General features: G+C 44.0%; 1 protein-coding gene across 1 annotated transcript; it reads left to right on the forward strand.

The window, feature by feature from the left end:
- The first annotated feature begins 1555 nt into the window (after positions 1-1555).
- TMEM35A (transmembrane protein 35A) lies at positions 1556-20405 on the forward strand. The gene is made up of 3 exons (XM_083484842.1): positions 1556-1748; positions 7956-8157; positions 18416-20405. Exons 2-3 carry the CDS (start codon positions 8038-8040, stop codon positions 18800-18802), a joined length of 507 nt encoding a protein of 168 aa, XP_083340968.1. The 5' UTR covers positions 1556-1748; positions 7956-8037; the 3' UTR covers positions 18803-20405.
- The last annotated feature ends 1245 nt before the right edge of the window (positions 20406-21650 follow it).

The raw sequence follows: 21650 nt of genomic DNA on the forward strand, positions 1-21650 counted from the left end.
GCTTAAAAACTTCCAAGGAAGGAGAGTATACCACCTCTCATGGGAGTCTGTTCAACCGTTGAACATCTCTTACTGTCAGAAAGTTCTTTCTGATGTTTCACAGGAATCTCCTTTCTTGTAATTTGAATCTATGGGTTTGGATACTAACCTCTGGAGGAGAAAACAAGCTTTCTCCATCTTCCACATGATAGCCCTGTAAGTATTTGAAGATAGCTATCATATCTCCTCTCAGTCTCCTCTTATCCAGGTTAAACATACCGAACTCCCTCAACCGTTCCTCATCAGGCTTGTTTTCCAGACCCTTGACCATCTTGGTTGCACTCCTCTGCACACATTCCAACTTATCAATGTTCTTCTTAAATTGTGGCACCCAGAACTGGACACAGGACTCCACAGCTGGCCCCAGGTTTGATGGGACTCTTAGTAAAGTGACATCTGGTGAGTCCTGTTCTAACTCAATAAAGACTCATGAAATAGCATCCTTCCAATCTGGTGGTAGGCTGTTGTTTTCTCGTGGTTAAATTTTGCAGCATGGCATTAGCGCAAATATAATGCCTTAGTGGTGGATTTATACTGGACCATCTGCACACCTGTTCACTTTATTAGCTGTTCTGAAATGCTTCCCCAGTGTTATTGCATTACTGCCACCTGTACTATACTACAAGAAAAGTGGTTGAAAGAAAGGTAAGAACCAAAAGTTCTGGGATAGGCACTGATTGGTAGTGAAGTAGTATGTCTGCTCCAAAACATTTGCAGGCACAAACAGGATTGAAAGTGGGATCACATATAACTGCCCCAGTGCCATCATGAGCACAGGCCATCATGAATGCACAATTTAAAAAATGTTGTGTGGAAGGGCCCATGGACAACACTGTCCCTCCCCAGTTCCTCCAAAGGTCTCTGGGCTGGCCCAGGACATTTTGGAGCTTGAAACAAAATGCCCTGCCACCGCCCTCCCCCTGCAGATCTGGGACCACACCACCTTTGCCTTTGCTGTGCCTCAGCACCCACCGTAAGAAGATAAAGCTAGTCTCCAAGATGCTTTGGAGGGGAGCATGCTTTAAATGCATGGTGTGTACATAGTTATGTCTCAAGAAAAAAACAAAAGCAGTTGTGCTGACTTATATGAACGATGTCAAATTCCACATTAGGGCCCTACTATGCTAGGCCAGTCAAAATGTTCCGAAAGGGTATGCAAGCTTTCCAGTTCTCTGAAAGACTTCATTGGGTTGATGGTAAACAAAACAAGGTTGGTTTTGGACTAAGACTCTTAGTTTTTGCTAAAGATGGCGCTTCTAACAAGATTTTTAAAAATTATTTTTACAATGGGAGGAGGGAGTTCCCTAAATTCCTGGATTTAGTGAAAGTCTGAATTAATTAAGGTTTGATTCAACTTTGCCAAACACAGAAACCCCATGATTTAGTTATGCTAAATGAAGGGCAGTATACTACTACTACTACTACTACTACTAATAATAATAATAATAATAATAATGACGCTGGGAGTCTCAAGAGTTATCCTGGGCTTATTTACTGAGCTGCTTCCAGTACAGCCTCAGAACGCCAAGACTGCAGTCCTGAACCCACTTACCTGGCTGGGAGTGATCACTTTCAAGGCTCATCTGGAGCCCTGCCTAGATAAATCCAGAACTGCATTGCCAGTCACATTTGAGGCAAGGAGACAGGCTGAAAGTGAATGATGCCAGATGGCCATTGAAAGGCATTGGTGCCCTTTTGGTTGGCTACAGGTAAACATTGCATTCCAGGATGTGTGCAGCTCAGAGAAATTGGGGTTGCCCAGAGGATGGGCTTTAGGGGCCTTCCACAAGCAGCCAGGCAAGAAAGAGTTGAACAAAATAACTATTTATAGACTAATACAATCTTTCTCACATTCTTACAAGTCTGGCTGATGAAGAATTGATCAAGATTGGCTGATGAAGCATCTAATGAAACAGATTGGTTATCCAGAAACTGTTCCGGCGATATTTGGTGACAGATTATCAAGTTCAAGTTTTATTGCGGCCAAAGCCAGTGACATTAAACACCACAAGATCAAACAACAAGAAATCAACAACAACCTCAGAAAAGAAAAAAGGGTACACAAGGGAACTTCACAGTGTACCATTCAACAGAAGAGATTTACGCTTCCTAATTACTGAAGTGCAAAATTTAGCCACCTCATATGATATTGAGCTTGAGGAATCTTCCAGGAGGTATTTTCGAAGAATTTTGGGGGAGGATTCCAAATAATATTGAAGGGGTATAAATTTTGATAGAAGCAGGTGACAGATTATGTATATATCAAACTTTTGAATTATTCTACTGCCACTGGTGAAGAAGATGTAGAGACTTTGGTTGCAATTTCTGATCATTTGTATTAGTCTATAAATAGTGTTTAGTGCCATTGTTATTGGCCATCGTGTTGTGTTATTTTGTTCAGCTCATTCAGGCAAGAAAGCGTTAGCATTGGGATGGCAAGTGCCCTGTACTAGGGTGAGTCTGGATCCTGCACCCTGATCCTCCAGCCTCTCAGTTAAAGCACACCCTGACAAGTGTCTTTTTGGAATGGCTATAAGAACTGCATTAGGATGGCTTGAATCCTGAGCCATGATAAAGTTTAGACTTTAAAAACTAAATATATTTTTGTGTTGCTTTCTAATGGCTGTTTGGGCAGGTAATATTTTGTGTGTTTGTAGATGGTTCCTAAAATCCACTGTGTCTCTGGCTGGGGAGCTTATGGGTCCAACAATAGCTGCTTCTAGGATCTTTTCCTTCTCTTCAGGGAAATAATCCGGGTTGCCCTATCTGGCAGTTTAACAGTCCAGTTCTATTTTTAAAAAATTTCCACTCCCTCCTGATTGATTAACACTCCATGAGCTCTGATTGGCTTCTACGGTATCCAATAGGACAACCCATGGTCTGTCAACGGTGGTCGGGTCCAGAGGCAATAGTGAGTGGGGCAACAAATGTCAGTTCTGCCTTTGTGCAGTAGGCTAGTAGGCATTCACACACCGCATCATGTGCCTGCCAGTAGAGAAAGGCTGGAAACGACACAAATATAAATGAACAAGTTGGACTTGCAGCAAAATGTTAACATGTGGTGTGTGCCAGTGTTCCAACCAGCCAGCCAGCCATGGCCTCTCTCAGAATATCCCATTCTGTCTCTCCCCCCCCACCCAACCCAGTTTCTTAGGATTTTCCCCTCCAACACTCAGTCATCATTCTGTGGCTCAGTCCTTTTCCAGGGGATTTAAAAACATTTTTTTTGCACTTCTGCAAACCTTGCTTTTCCTTGCTCACACCTCCCTCTTGTGTGGAAATGTTGTCATTTTAGTTTGGAAGTCAGAAACTGTTAATCTGTATCCAGGATGGGGAACTTGTAGCCCGCCAAATGCTGGACTCCCGACTCCCATCATCCCTGGACATGATTTTTAGGACTGATGAGAGTTGGAGTCCCAATATCTGGAAAACCACAATTTCCTCATATAGAATTTACAGTGTTATGAGTTTTCGGGTGCCAGACACCCTAAATTCCTGGGTCGAGTAGGTGTTAGAATTTAATCAAGGCTTGGAGTGTTAAAACAGGGTGCTAGACATGAGTGTATTAACTCTACCACGGACCATGAACTTGCTTCATTTATTTATTTATTATTTACACCATTAAATTACATGACACATTTAATCAATGGAATTAAAGAATTCACAACTAAATCAACAGTAATTTCATTTTAGCAGTAATTTTTAGACAAATAATGCAGCTGTTGCAGGAAAGATTTTTTTCATGGGGCGGGGGCATCAATACAGCTCCTTGCCAAGTGCACAAGGGACCCTAAGTACACCTCTGAATGCAAATCTAGGAGAGGAGGGAACTGGGGGATGGGGGAGAGAAAGGAAATTCAGAATGTGTGGAAGGAAATAGCCCCCAGAATTATTATTTTCAAAAGCAACCAGATTGTACAATGCATGCAAACCATACCTTTTTGCATAATTTATTCCAGTAATATGCTGGATAGATCAGTCGGTAGAGCATGAGATTCTTAATCTCAGGGTTGTGGGTTCAAGTACCAAATTGTTGTTGTTGTTTAGTCGTTTAGTCGTGTCCAACTCTTTGTGACCCCATGGACCAGAGCACGCCAGGCACTCCTGTCTTCAATTACCACATTAGGCAAAAAAAATTCCTCCATTACAGGGGGTTGGACTAGATGACCCTAGGTGGTCCCTTCCAATTCTACAATTCTAAGAATGTATGAAAAGGATTTATCTCTGAATGCAGTGAGTGAGGGGGTTTTTTTGTGTGTTAGAGGGGGTGCTGTTTTTAGTTGAATGCACACTGAAGCATCAATAGATTTAATAAATTACCCAGAATACTTGCATGTAGGGACGCGAGTGGCGCTGTGGGTAAAACCTCAGTGCCTAGGGCTTGCCGATCGTATGGTCGGCGGTTCGAATCCCCGCGGCGGGGTGAGCTCCTGTCTTTCGGTCCCAGCTCCTGCCCACCTGGCAGTTCGAAAGCACCCTTAAGGGCAAGTAGATAAATAGGTACCGCTTTATAGCGGGAAGGTAAATGGCGTTTCCGTGTGCTGCGCTGGTGCTGGCTTGCCAGAGCAGCTTCGTCACACTGGCCACGTGACCCGGAAGTGTCTCCGGACAGCGCTGGCCCCCGGCCTCTTAAGTGAGATGGGCGCACAACCCTAGACTTGGACACAACTGGCCCGTATGGGCAGGGGTACCTTTACCTTTACCTTTACTTGCATGTAACGCACATATAGTAATCAGATTAGATTCTTTTCTTAGTTTAAGGAATCCTGCAGATGACAATTTTGTTCAGCATTTATGCTGCTTTGCTTGTGTAAAGCTTACATAGTGGATAGACTGTGTCCCGTGTTTTTTGAGCATTTGTTCTGATTTGCTTGCAGTGTGCTTATCCGACAATGAGCATTCATCCTGATTTGCTTGTGGGGTGTTTGTATGTCTTCTTATTAATCATTAGTTCATTCTACAGTTTTCAGTGCATTTCCCTGTCACTTTCCAGAGTGCAGAAAGTCTTTTTTTTTTTTTTACAGTGGTACCTCAGTTACATACACTTCAGGTTACATACACTTCAGGTTACACACTCCGCTAACCCAGAAATAGTGCTTCAGGTTAAGAACTTTGCTTCAGGATAAGAACAGAAATCATGCTCCTGCGGCACGGCAGCAGCAGGAGGCCCCATTAGCTAAAGTGGTGCTTCAGGTTAAGAACAGTTTCAGGTTAGGTACGGACCTCCGGAACAAATTAAGTACTTAACCCGAGGTACTACTGTATTTTTAAAAAGTGGATTTGTTTCAATAGAGCAATCAAGCACTTTAATTGTGAAGACCCTAGAATTTTCAACACTATACCAAGATACTGGAGACATAAAAATTGAAAACCACCCTAGTAATGTGGTGGCGGAGAAAGATGAGGAGGCATTCCAGTTAATCCTCCCTAAAGCATTCCAGAGATTGCAACCATATGTTGCTGCTCAAAAAGTGTCAACCTCATCCACGTTTTAAAAATTCCCACCCACTCTTTAGATGTCAAACAGCATAGCTAATTCTACCAACTGCAAATCTCAAATCTGTATAATTAACCTAGAACCTCAAAGCTACACAGGAACAACTGCATAGTTGGGGAGCATCTTCCAATGTTATCTAGCCCATCCCACTGCCATTTAACGCAGCAGGATTTATTGGGGAATATATCCACACCCCCATGGGACGCGGGTGGCGCTGTGGGTAAAACCACAGTGCCTAGGACTTGCCGATTGTATGGTCGGCGGTTCGAATCCCCGCAGCGGGGTGAGCTCCCGTCGTTCGGTCCCAGCTCCTGCCCACCTAGCAGTTCGAAAGCACCCTTAAAGTGCAAGTAGATAAATAGGTACCGCTTTATAGCGGGAAGGTAAACGGCGTTCCATGTGCTGCTCTGGTGCAGGCTCGTCAGAGCAGCGATGTCACACTGGCCACATGACCTGGAAGTTTCTGCGGACAGCGCCGGCTCCTGGCCTCTAGAGTGAGATGAGCGCACAACCCTAGAGTCTGTCAAGACTGGCCCGTACGGGCAGGGGTACCTTTACCTTTACCTTTATCCACACCCCCAGTAGGCTTTCCTGTATACACTCCTTCCATTGAATTCAGTGGAGTTAACAGTAAAGCCCAGCTCCAGTCTGCATGATAGGCAGTCTGTAAGAGGCATCTTGATTGGCTGGGCTATGTATAAAATCAGCTGTGGACCTGAGTGGGGCAAGTCACCACCTCTCAGCCAGCCAACATTACAGGGTTGTTATGTGGATAAAAGATGGGGGGGGGGGACTTGTATGCTGCCTTGAGTTCACTGGAGGAAGGATCCTGTTTCCTGTCCATCCATGATCAAAACAGAGCAGATCCTCCTACAGACTACGCTTGACTACAGAGGCTTCAGACTGGATATCTCTCTAGCTAAGGCTGCTCACAGATCTGGTCTGGCCTGGACAGTTTCCTTTGATGTATGAGATTACAAATTCAGTCTTGGGATCTCCAATTAAAGGGGATCATGTAGGGAGAGGTAGGAAAGCCTGCCACTATAGTAAGCCAGAGTAGACCATACTGACTAGATGGTTCTGTATAACTTTGATCATATTGGTTGTAAAACAGGGCAAAATATCTTTTTAAAAATATCAAGTTGATGCTGTGGCTGGCCCTGTTTTTTAGGAGCTTCAGAAATAAAAGTTTTCATCTGCTGCAATCAACCCTGGAATAATTCTTAACCAACAGTCTTTTTCTGAACACACTAATCAGAAATAGTGCCCACTTGAAATTGGCAAGGTGTCTTCTAAATTATTGATGCAATAGACCAAGTCACCCTCTTGTGCATGTTCTGCCAAAACAAATGGGAGAAAGAGCTGAAGCTGACCCCAGATTGCAGTCAGGTTGTTAATGAACGTACTGAAAATCCATCTGCTTTTGGTCCTCAAGAATTTATTGGTTGCAGAGGGTTGGCAAAACTGAAACGTTTGTTAGCATTCATGTATCTCTCCAACCACTCTTTGGGATTTCCCTGCAGCAATACTCCATCATCATCATCATCATCATACTTAATGTGTATATATAACACTTGAGAGGTCATTATCTCAGTAATTATGCAGCTATAGAAAGCATCTGAGCCCTGTATAATCTATACTGGAGATATTTGGGGCTCAATGTTGAGGAGCTGTTAACGCTGCCAATTTAAAGAAGAGCAAAATTGCTACTCCAAATGGTATTCAGTACAAATATGTGCGTGGATGAGGAATTGAGGTGTGATCGTTTGTTCAACGTCGTGGGAAGCTAGGAAGAGCACAGTAGCCAGCTAAGCTATTGGAAGAAGGAGGATAAATCGTGAGACAATTTCCTTGTGCTAGACAGAGATTCTTGAGCAGCCAGCTAGTTGAAGCTCCTAAATGCCTTCATGTCTACACTGTACTGCGTCTTAGATTTGAATAGCTCCGGAGGTTCCCCCAAGGATTAATAATAATAAATGGGGCGGAGAGAGCTTGGAATAGCAGACATTTGTGGCATATTACAATGGGGGGGGGTTGTTGGGGTGTGTGGGGTTTTTTGTGTGTGTTTTTGGGAATAGAGACAGGTTTGGAAATGCAAGATCTAACCATCACATTATTAGAAAGAGGAGAGGTTGCTGCTATGAAACGTAATGCAGCAGTCGGTGTGTGTATTAGGCTATTTTGCATATTGCCTTTTGGGGACAGGAGCTGTTGTAGATTTCACAAAGGTTTGCAAATAGCTTTGGAACAGGAGTGCTAAAGCAACATCCTGGCTTTTTGTCCATAATATTTTCCTGCCCGTTCCGTAACAAATGTCGCCTTGCTGTTGTCGGGAACGTGGGACATTAGGACCCAGAGGCTGCCGAACAGGAGAGGCAGAATTGCTTCTCTCTTTTGTCATCTTCCCTTGCCTCTGCAGCCTTCCTCTCCTGATCTCCTTCAATGGTGACTGACCATCTCTTACACAGCCAGGGAGCCAAACCACGGTAGGACCAGACCCGATGGCCTCTCCCAGGACTATAACAATTGTAGCCCTCTCGGTAGCCTTGGGGCTCTTCTTCGTCTTTATGGGGACCATCAAACTAACCCCCAGGCTCAGCAGAGATGCCTACAACGAGATGGTGAGTAGTACATCTGGGGTGGGAGACATCTTACTGCCAGCACTGGCTGGCATTCATCCTCTTGCAGCCGCTGCTGTCTGTTTCTATTTGCAAGTAGCATCAGCCATGTAAAAAGAAGGCAGCTGTTGCTGTGAATGTGCCAAGGGTGGGAGAAGGGAAACAAATGGGTACCACAGAATGACATCCTCATCCTTATTTGGCTGGGAATAGAGATCAAGAAGCCTGAGCCTCCCTTTGCGGCTGCTGAAATTATATTTCTTGTTAGCTGGTGGTTTGGCTCCTGTGGCATTCATTTCTAAGGCTGCCTTCCACCCCCACAGCAAAAACACCTATAAATTGAGAAGGGCTGCCGGAACAGGGGTGAACAGGATGGGGAGAGCTCTGCAAAAAGATAAATGTATCTGATCTGAGAAGACTCGATCGCAACATGGGTGCATTTTCCCATCAAGTGAAGTGGCGTGGAGGGTGGCAGCCCCAAGTGATTTTTTTAGGATTGTGAGCAAGGTAGCATAGGGCACTGGATCCCTGTTCCCTCAAAATGATCTAAAGTGGATCACCTTCCCAGGCGAAGGACAGAACCAGCCCAACAGAATGAGGCAGCTCATGTCAGGGCATGAATTCTGAGTACCATTTAAAGGCCACAAACTGTTAAAAAAAAATTAGCATATTGCCACTCTGTGGGGTATTGTGGATATTTTGCTGAAAGTACCAAAATATATTGGGTCAACTCTGTCAGAGGGTAATATGATTTTGTCCGCTGCCTGCCCTCTAATTTCTTTCCCAAGAGAAGGTTCTGGAAAATGACAAATGTGGGTCCTTCATAAACCTGGGATTTCTGACTGAGATGGTGCCAGTCTTCCAGTTAGTCAACATGCTTCCATTTCCTCCTGTTTCTTGCCTATAATTAATCCACCAGCGAGCCCCACCTATGTTGCGATGCAGGAAACCAAAGTGTGACTGCCCATCATTTAGTCTTCCTGCTGCTACCACCTCAGCTATGTTTTGCCCATCTATCCTAGATACATTATTTCTTGGAAGTCCTAAGAAACAACTATGGAACTTTCTGACATGTTCTAATTTTTCCTTGCCTTGCTGCACAATCTGGAATATCGGGGGGGGGGGGGATATGGATCTCCTCCACTCTGCTTGTGCCAAGCTGCCTCCTTGAAGGACTGGCAAAATACTCTGGAACCCTTGAGTAAAGGGCAGCCATAGGAATGTTCAGTTATGTCAGGCTGGCTGTAAAGCACAAATCTCATCAGCACTGTACTTCATTTCTTACCCTTTCTACCCTTACCCTCTTATTAATGAGATTTCAGTATCACTAGCATCAGTGACCTCATCAACACAGTCTTTGGTTTAATGAGGGTTTTTGTGATGGCCCTTTAAACAAATGCACACAAAAACAACCCTTTTCATCTGTTATGCTACTGTCTAGAATTATGGTTAGACAACTTTGGTTTTAACAATATCTCAGAAGAGCCAGCTGCAGATTTCATCTCCCTGCTTTCCTATTCTTCTGCATCTCCCGTCTTTGTATCTTATTTTGAAAATCATGCAACGTATGTCTTAGTTTGCTTTTTCCTTTTACTAATAATCCTAATATCATTAATAATAATAATTAATAAATCAAAATCGATATTAATAGAAATAATAATAATATCGATATTAATAGAAATAATGCCCATTATTTTCCGGCTGCCCATTATTTTCCTTATAAGCAAGATACAGTGGTACCTCAGGTGACATACGCTTCAGGTTACATACGCTTCAGGTTACACACTCCACTAAACCAGAAATAGTGCTTCAGGTTAAGAACTTTGCCTCAGGATAAGATCAGAAATCGTGCAGTGGCGGCACGGCGGCAGCAGGAAGCCCCATTAGCTAAAGTGGTGCTTCAGGTTAAGAACAGTTTCAGGTTAAGAATGGACCTCCGGAACAAATTAAGTACTTAACCCGAGGTACCACTGTACCCAACTAACTGATGCTTGGAATTTGCAACATGGTCTGCTTTTCAGTTTGAACTTGTAACTTTCAGATAAGAAAGGTGGCAGAGGGCAGTGTTAGAACCTTAAACCAAGGTTGCAGTCGCTAAAACAGGTTGCAGTCGCTAGTTGCCATGTTTGAGCAAAACGGTTCTGAAATCTTATTTTCCAAATGATGGACTGACTGTGATTGATTCTCAGTAAAACAACTGGCTAGTTCAGATGACAACCTTGAGCTAGTTTAAGAACTTTGAGAACTTAAAGAAGAAAAGTCATTTAAACCAGGGATAGTCCATGTATATATTCGAACCTCTTTTTCTTAATGGTGATTGCTCCTGCTCTGGCTGCACAGAAAAAGCAAGTTGGTTCCAGAAATTCATTCTGATTGTGCAGAAAAAAATGTAAAACAGTCCAGATACAATGATCCTCAAATGGTGAAGGTATCAGGTGCCATCCTGGCACCCAGGTATCTTCACTTATTCGCAAATGGTCGAAAGCCAGGTGCAAAATGCTCCTCACACCTGGCTAATTTCAAACATTGGCAGAGAGTGCAGATTGCTCTGACTGTTACTCTTACTATGACCCCTAACTCTACTTTCAGGTAACTTCTTCCTTCTGATTACTCCTATGATGTGTGTGTTACATTTGGGGAGCTTTCTCCAAGTTAGAAAGACAAAGGTTCCCCCAAATCAGTGGTATGCAATATTTCATAACTAATGAAGAACTGAACAGAATCAGTGCCATTTTCTTCTTAAATGAATGCCAAGAGTAATAGATAGAGCTGATTTCGTTCATTCATTCATAGCATTTATTTCCCCATATCTTTAGATAAAAAGGCCCCTAGGGTGGCTTAAGTAAAGGTAAAGGGACCCCTGACCATTAGGTCCAGTCGTGACCGACTCTGCAGTTGCGCGCTCATCTCGCTTTATTGGCCAAGGGAGCCGGCGTACAGCTTCCGGGTCATGTGGCCAGCATGACTAAGCCACTTCTCGTGATCCAGAGCAGCACACGGAAATGCTGTTTACCTTCCCGCCTATTTATCTACTTGCGCTTTGACGTGCTTTTGAACTGCTAGGTTGGCAGGAGCAGGGACCAAGCAACGGGAGCTCACCCCGTCGTGGGGATTCGAACCGCCGACCTTCTGACTGTCAAGTCCTAGGCTCTGTGGTTTAACCCACAGCGCCACCTGCATCCCATATAACCAACATACTTAAGTCTAATTAATGCAGGAAGGAGTTAAGACCATAGAGTAAGCTGTCCTGCCAGGCTTAACTAGGTGAACTTCCCTTACCTTGGGAGAAAATGGGCAATCAAGCCTATCGTTCACCCTCCAATCTACCTGTGAAGCTCACCATGTGTAGAGGTCTGAGCTGGTTGCTGCAAATTCAGACTGCATAGCTCTCACAAGCCATTCTTGAGTTCTGATACAAATAATTTAGGAACTTTCACCACCATAACTAAGCCAAGTTTTACTGCCTGCACAGCTTTTTCTAAATGCTGTATGGAAAAGCACATAAACCTGACCTTTGGAGAGCTTGTAAGTATACTATTTTTAACTTTCCAAATGTGTGGTCTTTTTCTATGCTGGGGGAAGAGAGAAATTTTGGAAGGAACTCGTAAGGGGATATTTTAAAGGTCTAACAGCCTATATTTCCACACTTTACTTTGCAGCATGTTTTGTCATTTTAAATCTCTGTTGGGGGTTCTCTCATCAAACTTGGATTTACCTCAAACTTGGATCTGGGCATCCAGAAATTCTTCTTTAGGCCTATATTTTTTTTCCTCGAACCAACATGAAAATAGATTCGACGGTTCGAAGCCCTGAGACAGGGTGAGCTCCCGTTGCTCGGTCCCTGCTCCTGCCAACCTAGCAGTTCAAAAGCACGTCAAAATGCAAGTAGATAAATAGGTACCACTCCTGCGGGAAGGTAAAGTGTTTCCGTGCGCTGCTCTGGTTCCCCAGAAGCAGCTTAGTCATGCTGGCCACGTGACCCGGGAGCTGTATGCCAGCTCCCTCGGCCAAAAAGCGAGATGAGCACCACAACCCCAGAGTCGGTCACGACTGGACCTAAAGGTCAGGGGTCCCTTTACCTTTACCTATGTTGGTAGTATGAGGCTGGTTATCCCACAATTTCATCATACCAGGACATTTGGAGATGGAGTGGGGTGGGAATGGCAGCCTTCAGTGCAGTCAATTATTTTTGTGTGTGTTGACCATCAAAAAATCCAAGGCTTTCTGGGGAAAGAATACGACAGCCTCCTAAAGGACCTCTGTTGTTGTTGTTTTACCTTTATTAGCATATGTTTAAGCAATAAAATCATACAAAGTCATCCAAATAAATAAATAATCCAGTTAATGTTGTTGCAAGAAGCAGCAAGAAATAATACTAAACAACAGTGTGAATAGCAAAACAAATGTGATATTAATAAATTAATAAAACAAAATTAAGAGTTTAATAATTAAAATGAAATGGACACCCCTCTACTAAATTTAACCTCACATTATTTTGTGATGGCACCTCTGTGATTTGCATCTGTAGGGAGAAGACAGGGGCAGGCATAAATATGCACTCAATGTTGCTATGTCTATCTGCTTTGAAGTTTGAATTTCACATACAGCTGGTAACATATAAAAATTAAAAGTGTCCATATCAGAATAAACTGAAAAGCTTGCCTCGATAGATGTTTGACTTTCCACGCCATAGTTTGAAATGTACACCTTAACTCTTAGGAGCCATAGGAAGCTTTGCGAGAGAAAATAAGAGATTTGGGAAAACCATTTCCCGTTCCCGAGGAAATGACGTTGCAGGCTGGGACCAAGCCCTACCCACGCGCACAGGGAGAGATAGCCCCTGTGCCATTGGTGGGGTCCTCGGCCGTGTCATCCCTGGCCGACCAATCCGGACGGGACGGGGCATGGCGCGGGCTATTTAAACTGCCCATGACCGAGGACTCGCCCCCTTTTCTTCCTGCTCGCTCAGTTCTCCCTCCCTCCCTCCCTAAGGTTAGGCTCTTTATCTCTTGACCTTGCTATGGACCTCAGATGGTCACCTGTCAAAGGGGCCTGGTAGGAATTTTTCCACTTGGTAAATTGGCACCGGCCGTTTGGCTTTTTGCCTACCTCGTAGCAAATCGTCACAACTTTGTAAGGTTTGGCGGTTAGGCATTGGAGTGTTTGGTTGAAGGGGAGGGGAGGTAGTGGCCATCACCTACCCCTCCTAATTCAAGGGTATTCCGTTAAAGGAATCTGAGGGATGTGGTCTCTGTCCAAAGCCCCAGACAGGGAGCTAGGGCCGTGGCACAACACCTAGCGGTCACCCTGGGGGAGTTCCTAGTTGTTGTGCATCAGCAGGGCTCCCCCTACTGGTGGTTAACCCTTCCAATACTTCCTGTGGATGCACAGGAGTCAGATATAGTCTCCAATGCCTAAGCCAATACCACTCGCATCCTTGTTGTGGCCTTTTTCACCCATTAACCCAAAATACTCTTTCATGTGTCTTTATTCCAACATCCCGGGGGGGGGGGGAACCTTGCCACACAAGGTGGCCCTACCTGTACTTACATACCAACTTGAAAGCATCTGGCCACCTCCCCCCCAAGGTGATTGTGTGTATGTGTGAGAGAACGAACTTAGACAGATTTTACCAGGCGTGGATGTGGAGTCCACTATAGGGTAAGGTGTTAAGCTTCTAATCTCCTTCCTCTGTTTTCAGACCTGGATGGTGGATAGTGGGTGATGGATGGTGGATGGTGGACCCACACATGGTAGATGTTGTTGAATAATTTCAGTTGTATATGTGCTGTGGGGTTTGTGTGTCTTCATCTTGTTTGACCTAGTGTTATAAGAAATAAAACTGCTCCTTTCCCATTATGGGGTACCCAAGAGCCCATATAGAGTCCTTCTGTAGGTTCTCTATCGGCAGGAGAAAATAACAGAGACCAACCAGAGAATATTGAGAAGCAAAGCAGCTAGTAAGCCTGATCTTTATTAACTGCTGCAACAGGGTTCTCCCCCACACACAAGAGAGAGGAGGAGGACCCAGAACAAAGGTGTGCCTGCCCTTATATAGACATTTTAAATTACCCACCCTGGAGTCCAAGACTACCCCCAGAAACATCATACATGCATCACGGAAGGGGTATAGCCCAAGACAACCCCCCAGATACATCATACCTAGGTAAAGGTAAAGAGACCCCTGACTGTTAGGTCCAGTCGTGGCTGACTCTGGGATTGCGGCACTCATCTCGCTTTACTGGCTGAGGGAGCCGGCGTACAGCTTCCGGGTCATGTGGCCAGCATGACTAAGCTGCTTCTGGCGAACCAGAGCAGCACACAAAAACGCCATTTACCTTCCCGCCGGAGCTGTACCTATTTATCTACTTGCACTTTGACGTGCTTTCGAACAGCTGGGTTGGCAGGAGCAGGGGCCGAGCAACGGGAGCTCACCCCGTCACATCATACCTACATCACAGGAAAGGCGGTCTACAACAGAAATCTGAAATCTACTGTCTGGCAAGTTACCTGATTGCATTATCTGGATTTTGACCACTACTTTGTTATTATAACTGCTTAATTCCTGAATCTAGGTCACAGGCTCACACCCTGCTCATATCTTGAATGTGCCCTTAAGACAGGATTTGTGAGGACAGGATTTGTGAGGAAAGAGACAATGGGGAGGTTTCCCACTTTGACCTTGCAGAGAAATAGTTGAGGTCAATTTGTTCAGGACCTTTTCTATGGGGTTTCAGACATGTGGTTTATATATACAGTTATGAACATTTATTTTTTATATATATGACCTTAAAATTCTTATAACACTAGCAATGTGAAATGAGGATGTTAGTGATTCTGAGCATGTGTAGAATGAACAACAATCTGTAGGGCAGCCAGTTTCCTTTTTCCTGAAATGGGGATAAGGCTTCCCGATCAAAAGGTTATTTTCCTGGTCAGTTTAGAAACTGGTACCTCTTTTTTTTTTGGTTGTTGTTGGGGACAAAATTAATCAAGAAGAGAAACACAATATTGCAAACTAAGGACAGGGAAAAAATCTATTGTTTTGGGAATATGGGAGTTAATCTGTTTAAATCAGCAATAAATCTTAGGTGCAATACTAGTTCCACGTACATGAGAGTAAGCCCTACTGAGCTCCACTGGACTTACTTATGAGTAGACGTGTTTAGGTTTGTACTGTTAGTTGCTTAATTGTAGGAACTTCAATTATTTTAAATTGGGGGATTTCTTTATTTAAATCTGCATACATTGGTATCTGACAAAAACAATTATTCTAAAAGGAACTTGAGGTCCTCCAGATGTTGCTAGGCTACAACTCTTAGCCTTAACAATAACAGTCGGTGATCAAAGATGAGGGCCATAGGTTCCCCATTCGTGTTATTTGTTGTTAGCCACTCTAAAGACATTAGTAAAAAAGCAGAATGGCAATAATAATAATAATAATAATAATAATAATAATGCACTTTGTATTTATATGCCGCCTCCCTAAATATTCAAAATACTTCTCTAGCTCTGAAATCTACCTTTATATTCTTAGTGGTTAAGTGAATGGGGATTCAGTGCTATGGGACTAAATTTTGAAAAGATGGATTGTAGACCCTGCAGATGGGCTCAGGTGAACTCAGTGGCTTGAAGTTTCCATTACCAACTTTGACAATTCCTGAACAGGGATAATCTTGCCACAATGGACTATATGTTGGTAACCTCATCATTGTTGTTGTTTAGTCGTTTAGTCGTGTCTGACTCTTCGTGACCCCATGGACCAGAGCACGCCAGGCACTTCTGTCTTCCACTGCCTCCCGCAGTTTAGTCAAACTCATGCTGGTAGCTTCAAGAACACTGTCCAACCGTCTCGTCCTCTGTCGTCCCCTTCTCCTTGTGCCCTCCATCTTTCCCAACTTCAGGGTCTTTTCCAGGGAGTCTTCTCTTCTCATGAGGTGGCCAAAGTATTGGAGTCTCAGCTTCAGGATCTGTCCTTCCAGTGAGCACTCAGGGCTGATTTCCTTCAGAATGGATAGGTTTGATCTTCTTGCAGTCCATGGGACTCTCAAGAGTCTCCTCCAGCACCATAATTCAAAGCATCAATTCTTCGGCAATCAGCCTTCTTTATGGTCCAGCTCTCACTTCCATACATCACTACTGGGAAAACCATAGCTTTAACTATATGGACCTTTGTCGGCAAGGTGATGTCTCTGCTTTTTAAGATGCTGTCTAGGTTTGTCATTGCTTTTCTCCCAAGAAGCAGGCGTCTTTTAATTTTGTGGCTGCTGTCACCATCTGCAGTGATCATGGAGCCCAAGAAAGTAAAATCTCTCACTGCCTCCATTTCTTCCTGTTCTATTTGCCAGGAGGTGATGGGACCAGTGGCCATGATCTTCGTTTTTTTGATGTTGAGCTTCAGACCATATTTTGCGCTCTCCTCTTTCACCCTCAGTAAAAGGTTCTTTAATTCCTCCCCACTTTCTGCCATCAATGTTGTGTCATCTGCATATCTGAGGTTGTTGATATTTCTTCCGGCAATCTTAATTCCAGCTAGAGATTCATCCAGCCCAGCCTTTCGCATGATGAATTCTGCATATAAGTTAAATAACCAGGGAGACAATATACAGCCTTGTCGTACTCCTTTCTGAATTTTGAACCAATCTGTTGTTCCATATCCAGTTCTAACCGTAGCTTCTTGTCCCACATAGAGATTTCTCAGGAGACAGATGAGGTGATCAGGCACTCCCATTTCTTTAAGAACTTGCCATAGTTTGCTGTGGTCGACACAGTCAAAGGCTTTTGCATAGTCAATGAAGCAGAAGTAGATGTCTTTCTGGAACTCTCTAATTTTCTCCATAATCCAGCACATGTTTGCAATTTGGTCTCTGGTCCCTCTGCCTCTTCTAAATCCAGCTTGCACTTCTGGGATTTCTCGGTCCACATACTACTTGAGCCTTCCTTATAGAATTTTAAGCATAACCTTGCTAGCGTGTGAAATGAGTGCAATTGTGCGGTAGTTGGAGCATTCTTTGGCACTGCCCTTCCTTGGGATTGGGATGTAGACTGATCTTCTCCAATCCTACTGTAATGTGCTATAGGAGGGGCTACCCTTGTACTTGGTTCAGAAGCTCCAGCTAGTGCAAATTGTAGCTGCTAGAATGCTTAGTGGGACACTTAGCTATGCAAATATTATTACATCAGCACTGTGAGATCAGTGGTGCTTCCCTGTTTTGTGGAACATTTCCCCCGGGAAGACATGCTTGGTTCCGCCACTATCAGTTTTTATTCATCCAGCTTGTAAACCCTTTTTGGAAAGTAATGCATGTTTGCAGCCTCTTCTTCTGCTCATCTTTTTAGTGAGGTGGGCTAGATCAGCCCTGATTTACATGTTACTGGTGGGCATGTAAGGATGTTTTTACACTTGCTTGTATACATGTTTACAATGTTTGTTTCTATAAGTCACTTTGAGTCACTTTTGTGAAAAACCGTGCAGAAGGAGGAGAAGCAGCCGCAGCTATTGAGCCAAGTTCAATATTTGTTGTTGACTTTTGAAGTCTTTGAGAACTTGGGCCCACACTACCTAGCTGGCTACTTCTTCTGTTACAGAACAAGCTTATATTTCATATGTTCCAAGGAGACCTTGCAGGTCACTTTACAAATGGTGGATTGTCACTTGGCGACAGTGTAGAAATGGGCCTTCTCAGTGATAGTGCCCAACCTCTGGAATGCCCTCCTTCAGGCTGGAGGCAGCAAAGACTTTTAAATTCCTCCATAAAAACTTACATGCTTACTTCAGCTTTCTTGAACTCTGACTCTTACTTTGTAAATTTTTTCCCCATGCATATATTTGTGACATATGGTTTTTAGGAAATGTTATTGAATGTTATTCTATTTTATTCTATTTTTATTGTTTTTACATAACCTGCTTACATATTTTCATTGTATTAATCAGTACAACATTTTATAGTCAATTATTAATAGCCAGGGTAGAAAGACTCTGCCTCAGTGAATGACACAGGTGACTGAGAACTCTTCAACACTATGGTGGAAGAAACTGAATATAAGATGGAAAATCCCATCTCTGCCTGTGCTAACAACTTCTTTTATCTGACTTGTGGCTTTGCTTTATTATGGGCAAGATTGATCTTCCTCTCACAGCTTTAATCAAGTAGAAGCTGTACTCCACTTAGAGCCTGTATATTTAGATGGGGGGGGGGGGAATCTGTATGTCAGATCCCAATCAGTACTGAATCCCATGTTGTTGCTGCTTTTATTTCAGAAACGAGCCTACAAGAGCTATATCCGTGCATTGCCCATGCTTAAGAAGATGGGGGTCAGCTCCATCATTCTCCGCAAGAGCATTGGAGCCTTAGAGGTGGCCTGCGGTATTGTCATGACACTTGTCCCTGGACGCCCCAAGGACGTGGCTAACTTTCTGCTGCTGCTGCTTGTTCTGGCTGTGCTTTTCTTCCACCAGCTGGTGGGTGACCCACTCAAGCGCTATGCCCACGCCCTGGTCTTTGGAATCCTGCTTACCTGCCGCTTGCTGATCGCCCGTCAGCCTGAGGAGCAGTTGCCAGAGAAGAAGACCCTTTCGGTGAATGGAGAGGAGCAGCCACCTCTTGCGGAGGCAGCCCCAGAAAAGGGAAAAATCAAGGTGTCCTAGTGGGAAGCCTATGAGGGACACACAGGGACCCTCCAAGCAGCTCTCTCCAAAACCTGAAAAGATTTGCATTTCTTTTTCTTTTTGTGGTTTTTGTAAAGGGTTACCTTTTGGAGCATGGGGAAAACCTTAATCTGCCGGCTCCACAACAGCTTGGCTTGTGCACTCCAAACCTCTAGAGCTGCTCTCTCCTGTGTCCCACACACATGTAGACATGACTTAATTTAATGGTTCTAGAGGGGAATAAATGTACCATGTGGTGTGTGTGTGTGTGTGTGTGTGTGTGTGTGTGTGCGTGTGTGTGAGAGAGAGAGAGACTGAACTGCTTAACTTGAACTGCCTCTGCATCCGTCTGTATTCTTCAGAGGCAAAAAGCATGGGAAGTTCCAACCCTGTGCTTGCTCACCTTCCCAGTACTTTGCCCCTGTTTGCCTAGCATCTAGCACTGGAGTGACAAACCTTTTTTTTCCTGCTTCAAATGAGCCAAGTGGTGCATCCCACCCACCTATCTCAGCAAGAATGCTGTATACCCAAGAATAAACCCAGCAGTCATTCCCCAAACCCTTTCTATTCCCAATTCTCACTGTCTGCTGCTGTCAAAAGATCAGGGACTGCTCACTGTCTGCCTACACATAAAACTGCTTTTTCAGCCATCCATTCACTCTAACTTTAAATAAGTGATAGGTTACTGTGGGTGGGTGAGGGCTTGATGCTAAGAACAGGATTCATTTTCCATCCAACATGGGAATCTACTGATGAGCCAAGACATAGTCAGGTCCCTGTTAAGAAGCTGCTTCAATTGTTTTAGTGTTGAGCTTGGAGGGCAAATAAACAGAAAGGTTAAACTGTCCTGGGAAATAAGGTTTTTAAATTGTATGTTGCCTTTTTTGGTATTGTCTGGTTTGCATTCTCCACCTCCTCCTCCCTTTCTTTGCCCTCCCCATTAATTTATAAAAATAAACTTTTTGAAATTTGAAGGAAAATGTCTTTGTATACAGTTGATTTTTCATGTGTGTGAAACATACTTAGGATTGAAATGCCTTGCATCTGCCTGTGACTTCCAGCTTGCTATTAGTAACATGATTATTTATTCTTGGATGATAGAGGAAGTAAGCCAGGAACCCCTCAAATTATATGGGGCCATGGATTCTTCCAACTTGTTATGAGCTCTGATGTGACTTCTCTGAGTACTGGGGTTGTTATACTAGAATAAGCCCTTAAGATGATATTCCTGGATAGGGGAAGAATCAGGGCTTCAACACAATAAATGCTGCTGGTGAATTTTCCACCTCAAAAATGACTATGTGAAAGGACTGTGTGACCAACTCTTAAGACTCCATCCTGCAGAGGTAGAAGAGGCCCCATAAGCAATGGTCATTCATCTACAGCAGGGATGGGCTAAGCTTGAGAGACATGGTCCACATTTCCTTCCTTTCACTGCTGGATGGGGAAAATATGGAATATGCATTCACAGCAAGCTTGTGAGCCAGGACCTTCCCACAGCACTGTACCTAAATACTTAATATGGCAACAAGCCCAGGTCAGTGAAGAATCCAGCTCATGTATGTCCAGATGGTAACATTAAAGAATTCAAATGATTACTCTAGACCAGTTGATTTTGAACTATTTTGTTAGAATCCCTGGGGTTTAAAGCTTATGGGGATCTTGACTTTTTCAGTCACTTTTTCAGATAGCTCGACTACTACTACCAATTACCTCCTGCAGAGTATAGCCACAAAAGAGTTTTGGGAGAACTGTAGGACAGGCTTGCAGTTCATTCAGGGCAGAAGCAATGGGAGAAGGGCCATAGCTTAGTGGTAAAGCACCTGCTTACATGCAGAAGGTCTCAAGTTCAATCTGTTGTATCTCCAAGTAGAATGTCCTCTGTCTGAAACCCTGGAGAGTTTTTGCCATCCATTGTAGACAACACTGAGCTAGATGGAGCCATAGTGTGACTCAGTATAAGGCAGCCTCCTATTGTCCCAGCAACAAGCCTTTGCCATGCACAGTAAAGGTAAAGGGACCCCTGACCATTAGGTCCAGTCGTGGCTGACTCTGGGGTTGTGGCGCTCATCTTGCTTTATTGGCCGAGGGAGCCGGCATACAGCTTTCGGGTCATGTGGCCAGCATGACTAAGCCGCTTCTGGCAAACCACAGCAGCACACAGAAAAGCCATTTACCTTCCCGCTGGAGCGGTACCCATTAACCTACTTGCACTTTGATGTGCTTTCAAACTGTTAGGTTGGCAGGAGCTGGGACCGAACAATAGGAGCTCACTCCATCGTGGGGATTCGAACCGCCGACCTTCTGATCGGCAAGTCCTAGGCTCTGTGGTTTAACCCACAGCGCCAGAGGACTCCTTAAATAAATTTGCCTTGGAAAGGGATGCTGAAAATTAGTCAAAATTAGAAAGCACTGGGACAACAAAACAAAACACTCAGACACAGTGCCTTTAAAGCACAGACCTGTGCCTAGGAAGCATGGGGCACAAGGTAACTGTGGATGAGTCCTGAGAGACTGCTGTCCAAAGTACTGAAGGGATTGAATACAAAAACGCAATTTGTTATAATTTAAGCTGGCATGATGGTGCTTTGAATGTATAAAGCAGATGCAGTCTAACTTGCACAGTTGCAGAATTAACTGAATTGAACTACTAGAAGGACCAGGACTACATGGGGTATAGAACCCTATACAGGAAATGTCTAATGAATGGCCCACCGGTAGAGGCACATTATGCAAAAAGCAACAGTTTAAAATCCATTCATGGGAAACTGAGCTCCAAAAACCTGCTCTCTGAAATTCGGGACAACAGCTGTTGGCTATGGCAGACAATACAGAACTAGATGGCTCA

The sequence above is a fragment of the Podarcis liolepis genome, assembly GCF_965112155.1.
Source record: "Podarcis liolepis genome assembly, chromosome: Z".
Lineage (NCBI taxonomy): Eukaryota > Metazoa > Chordata > Lepidosauria > Squamata > Lacertidae > Podarcis > Podarcis liolepis.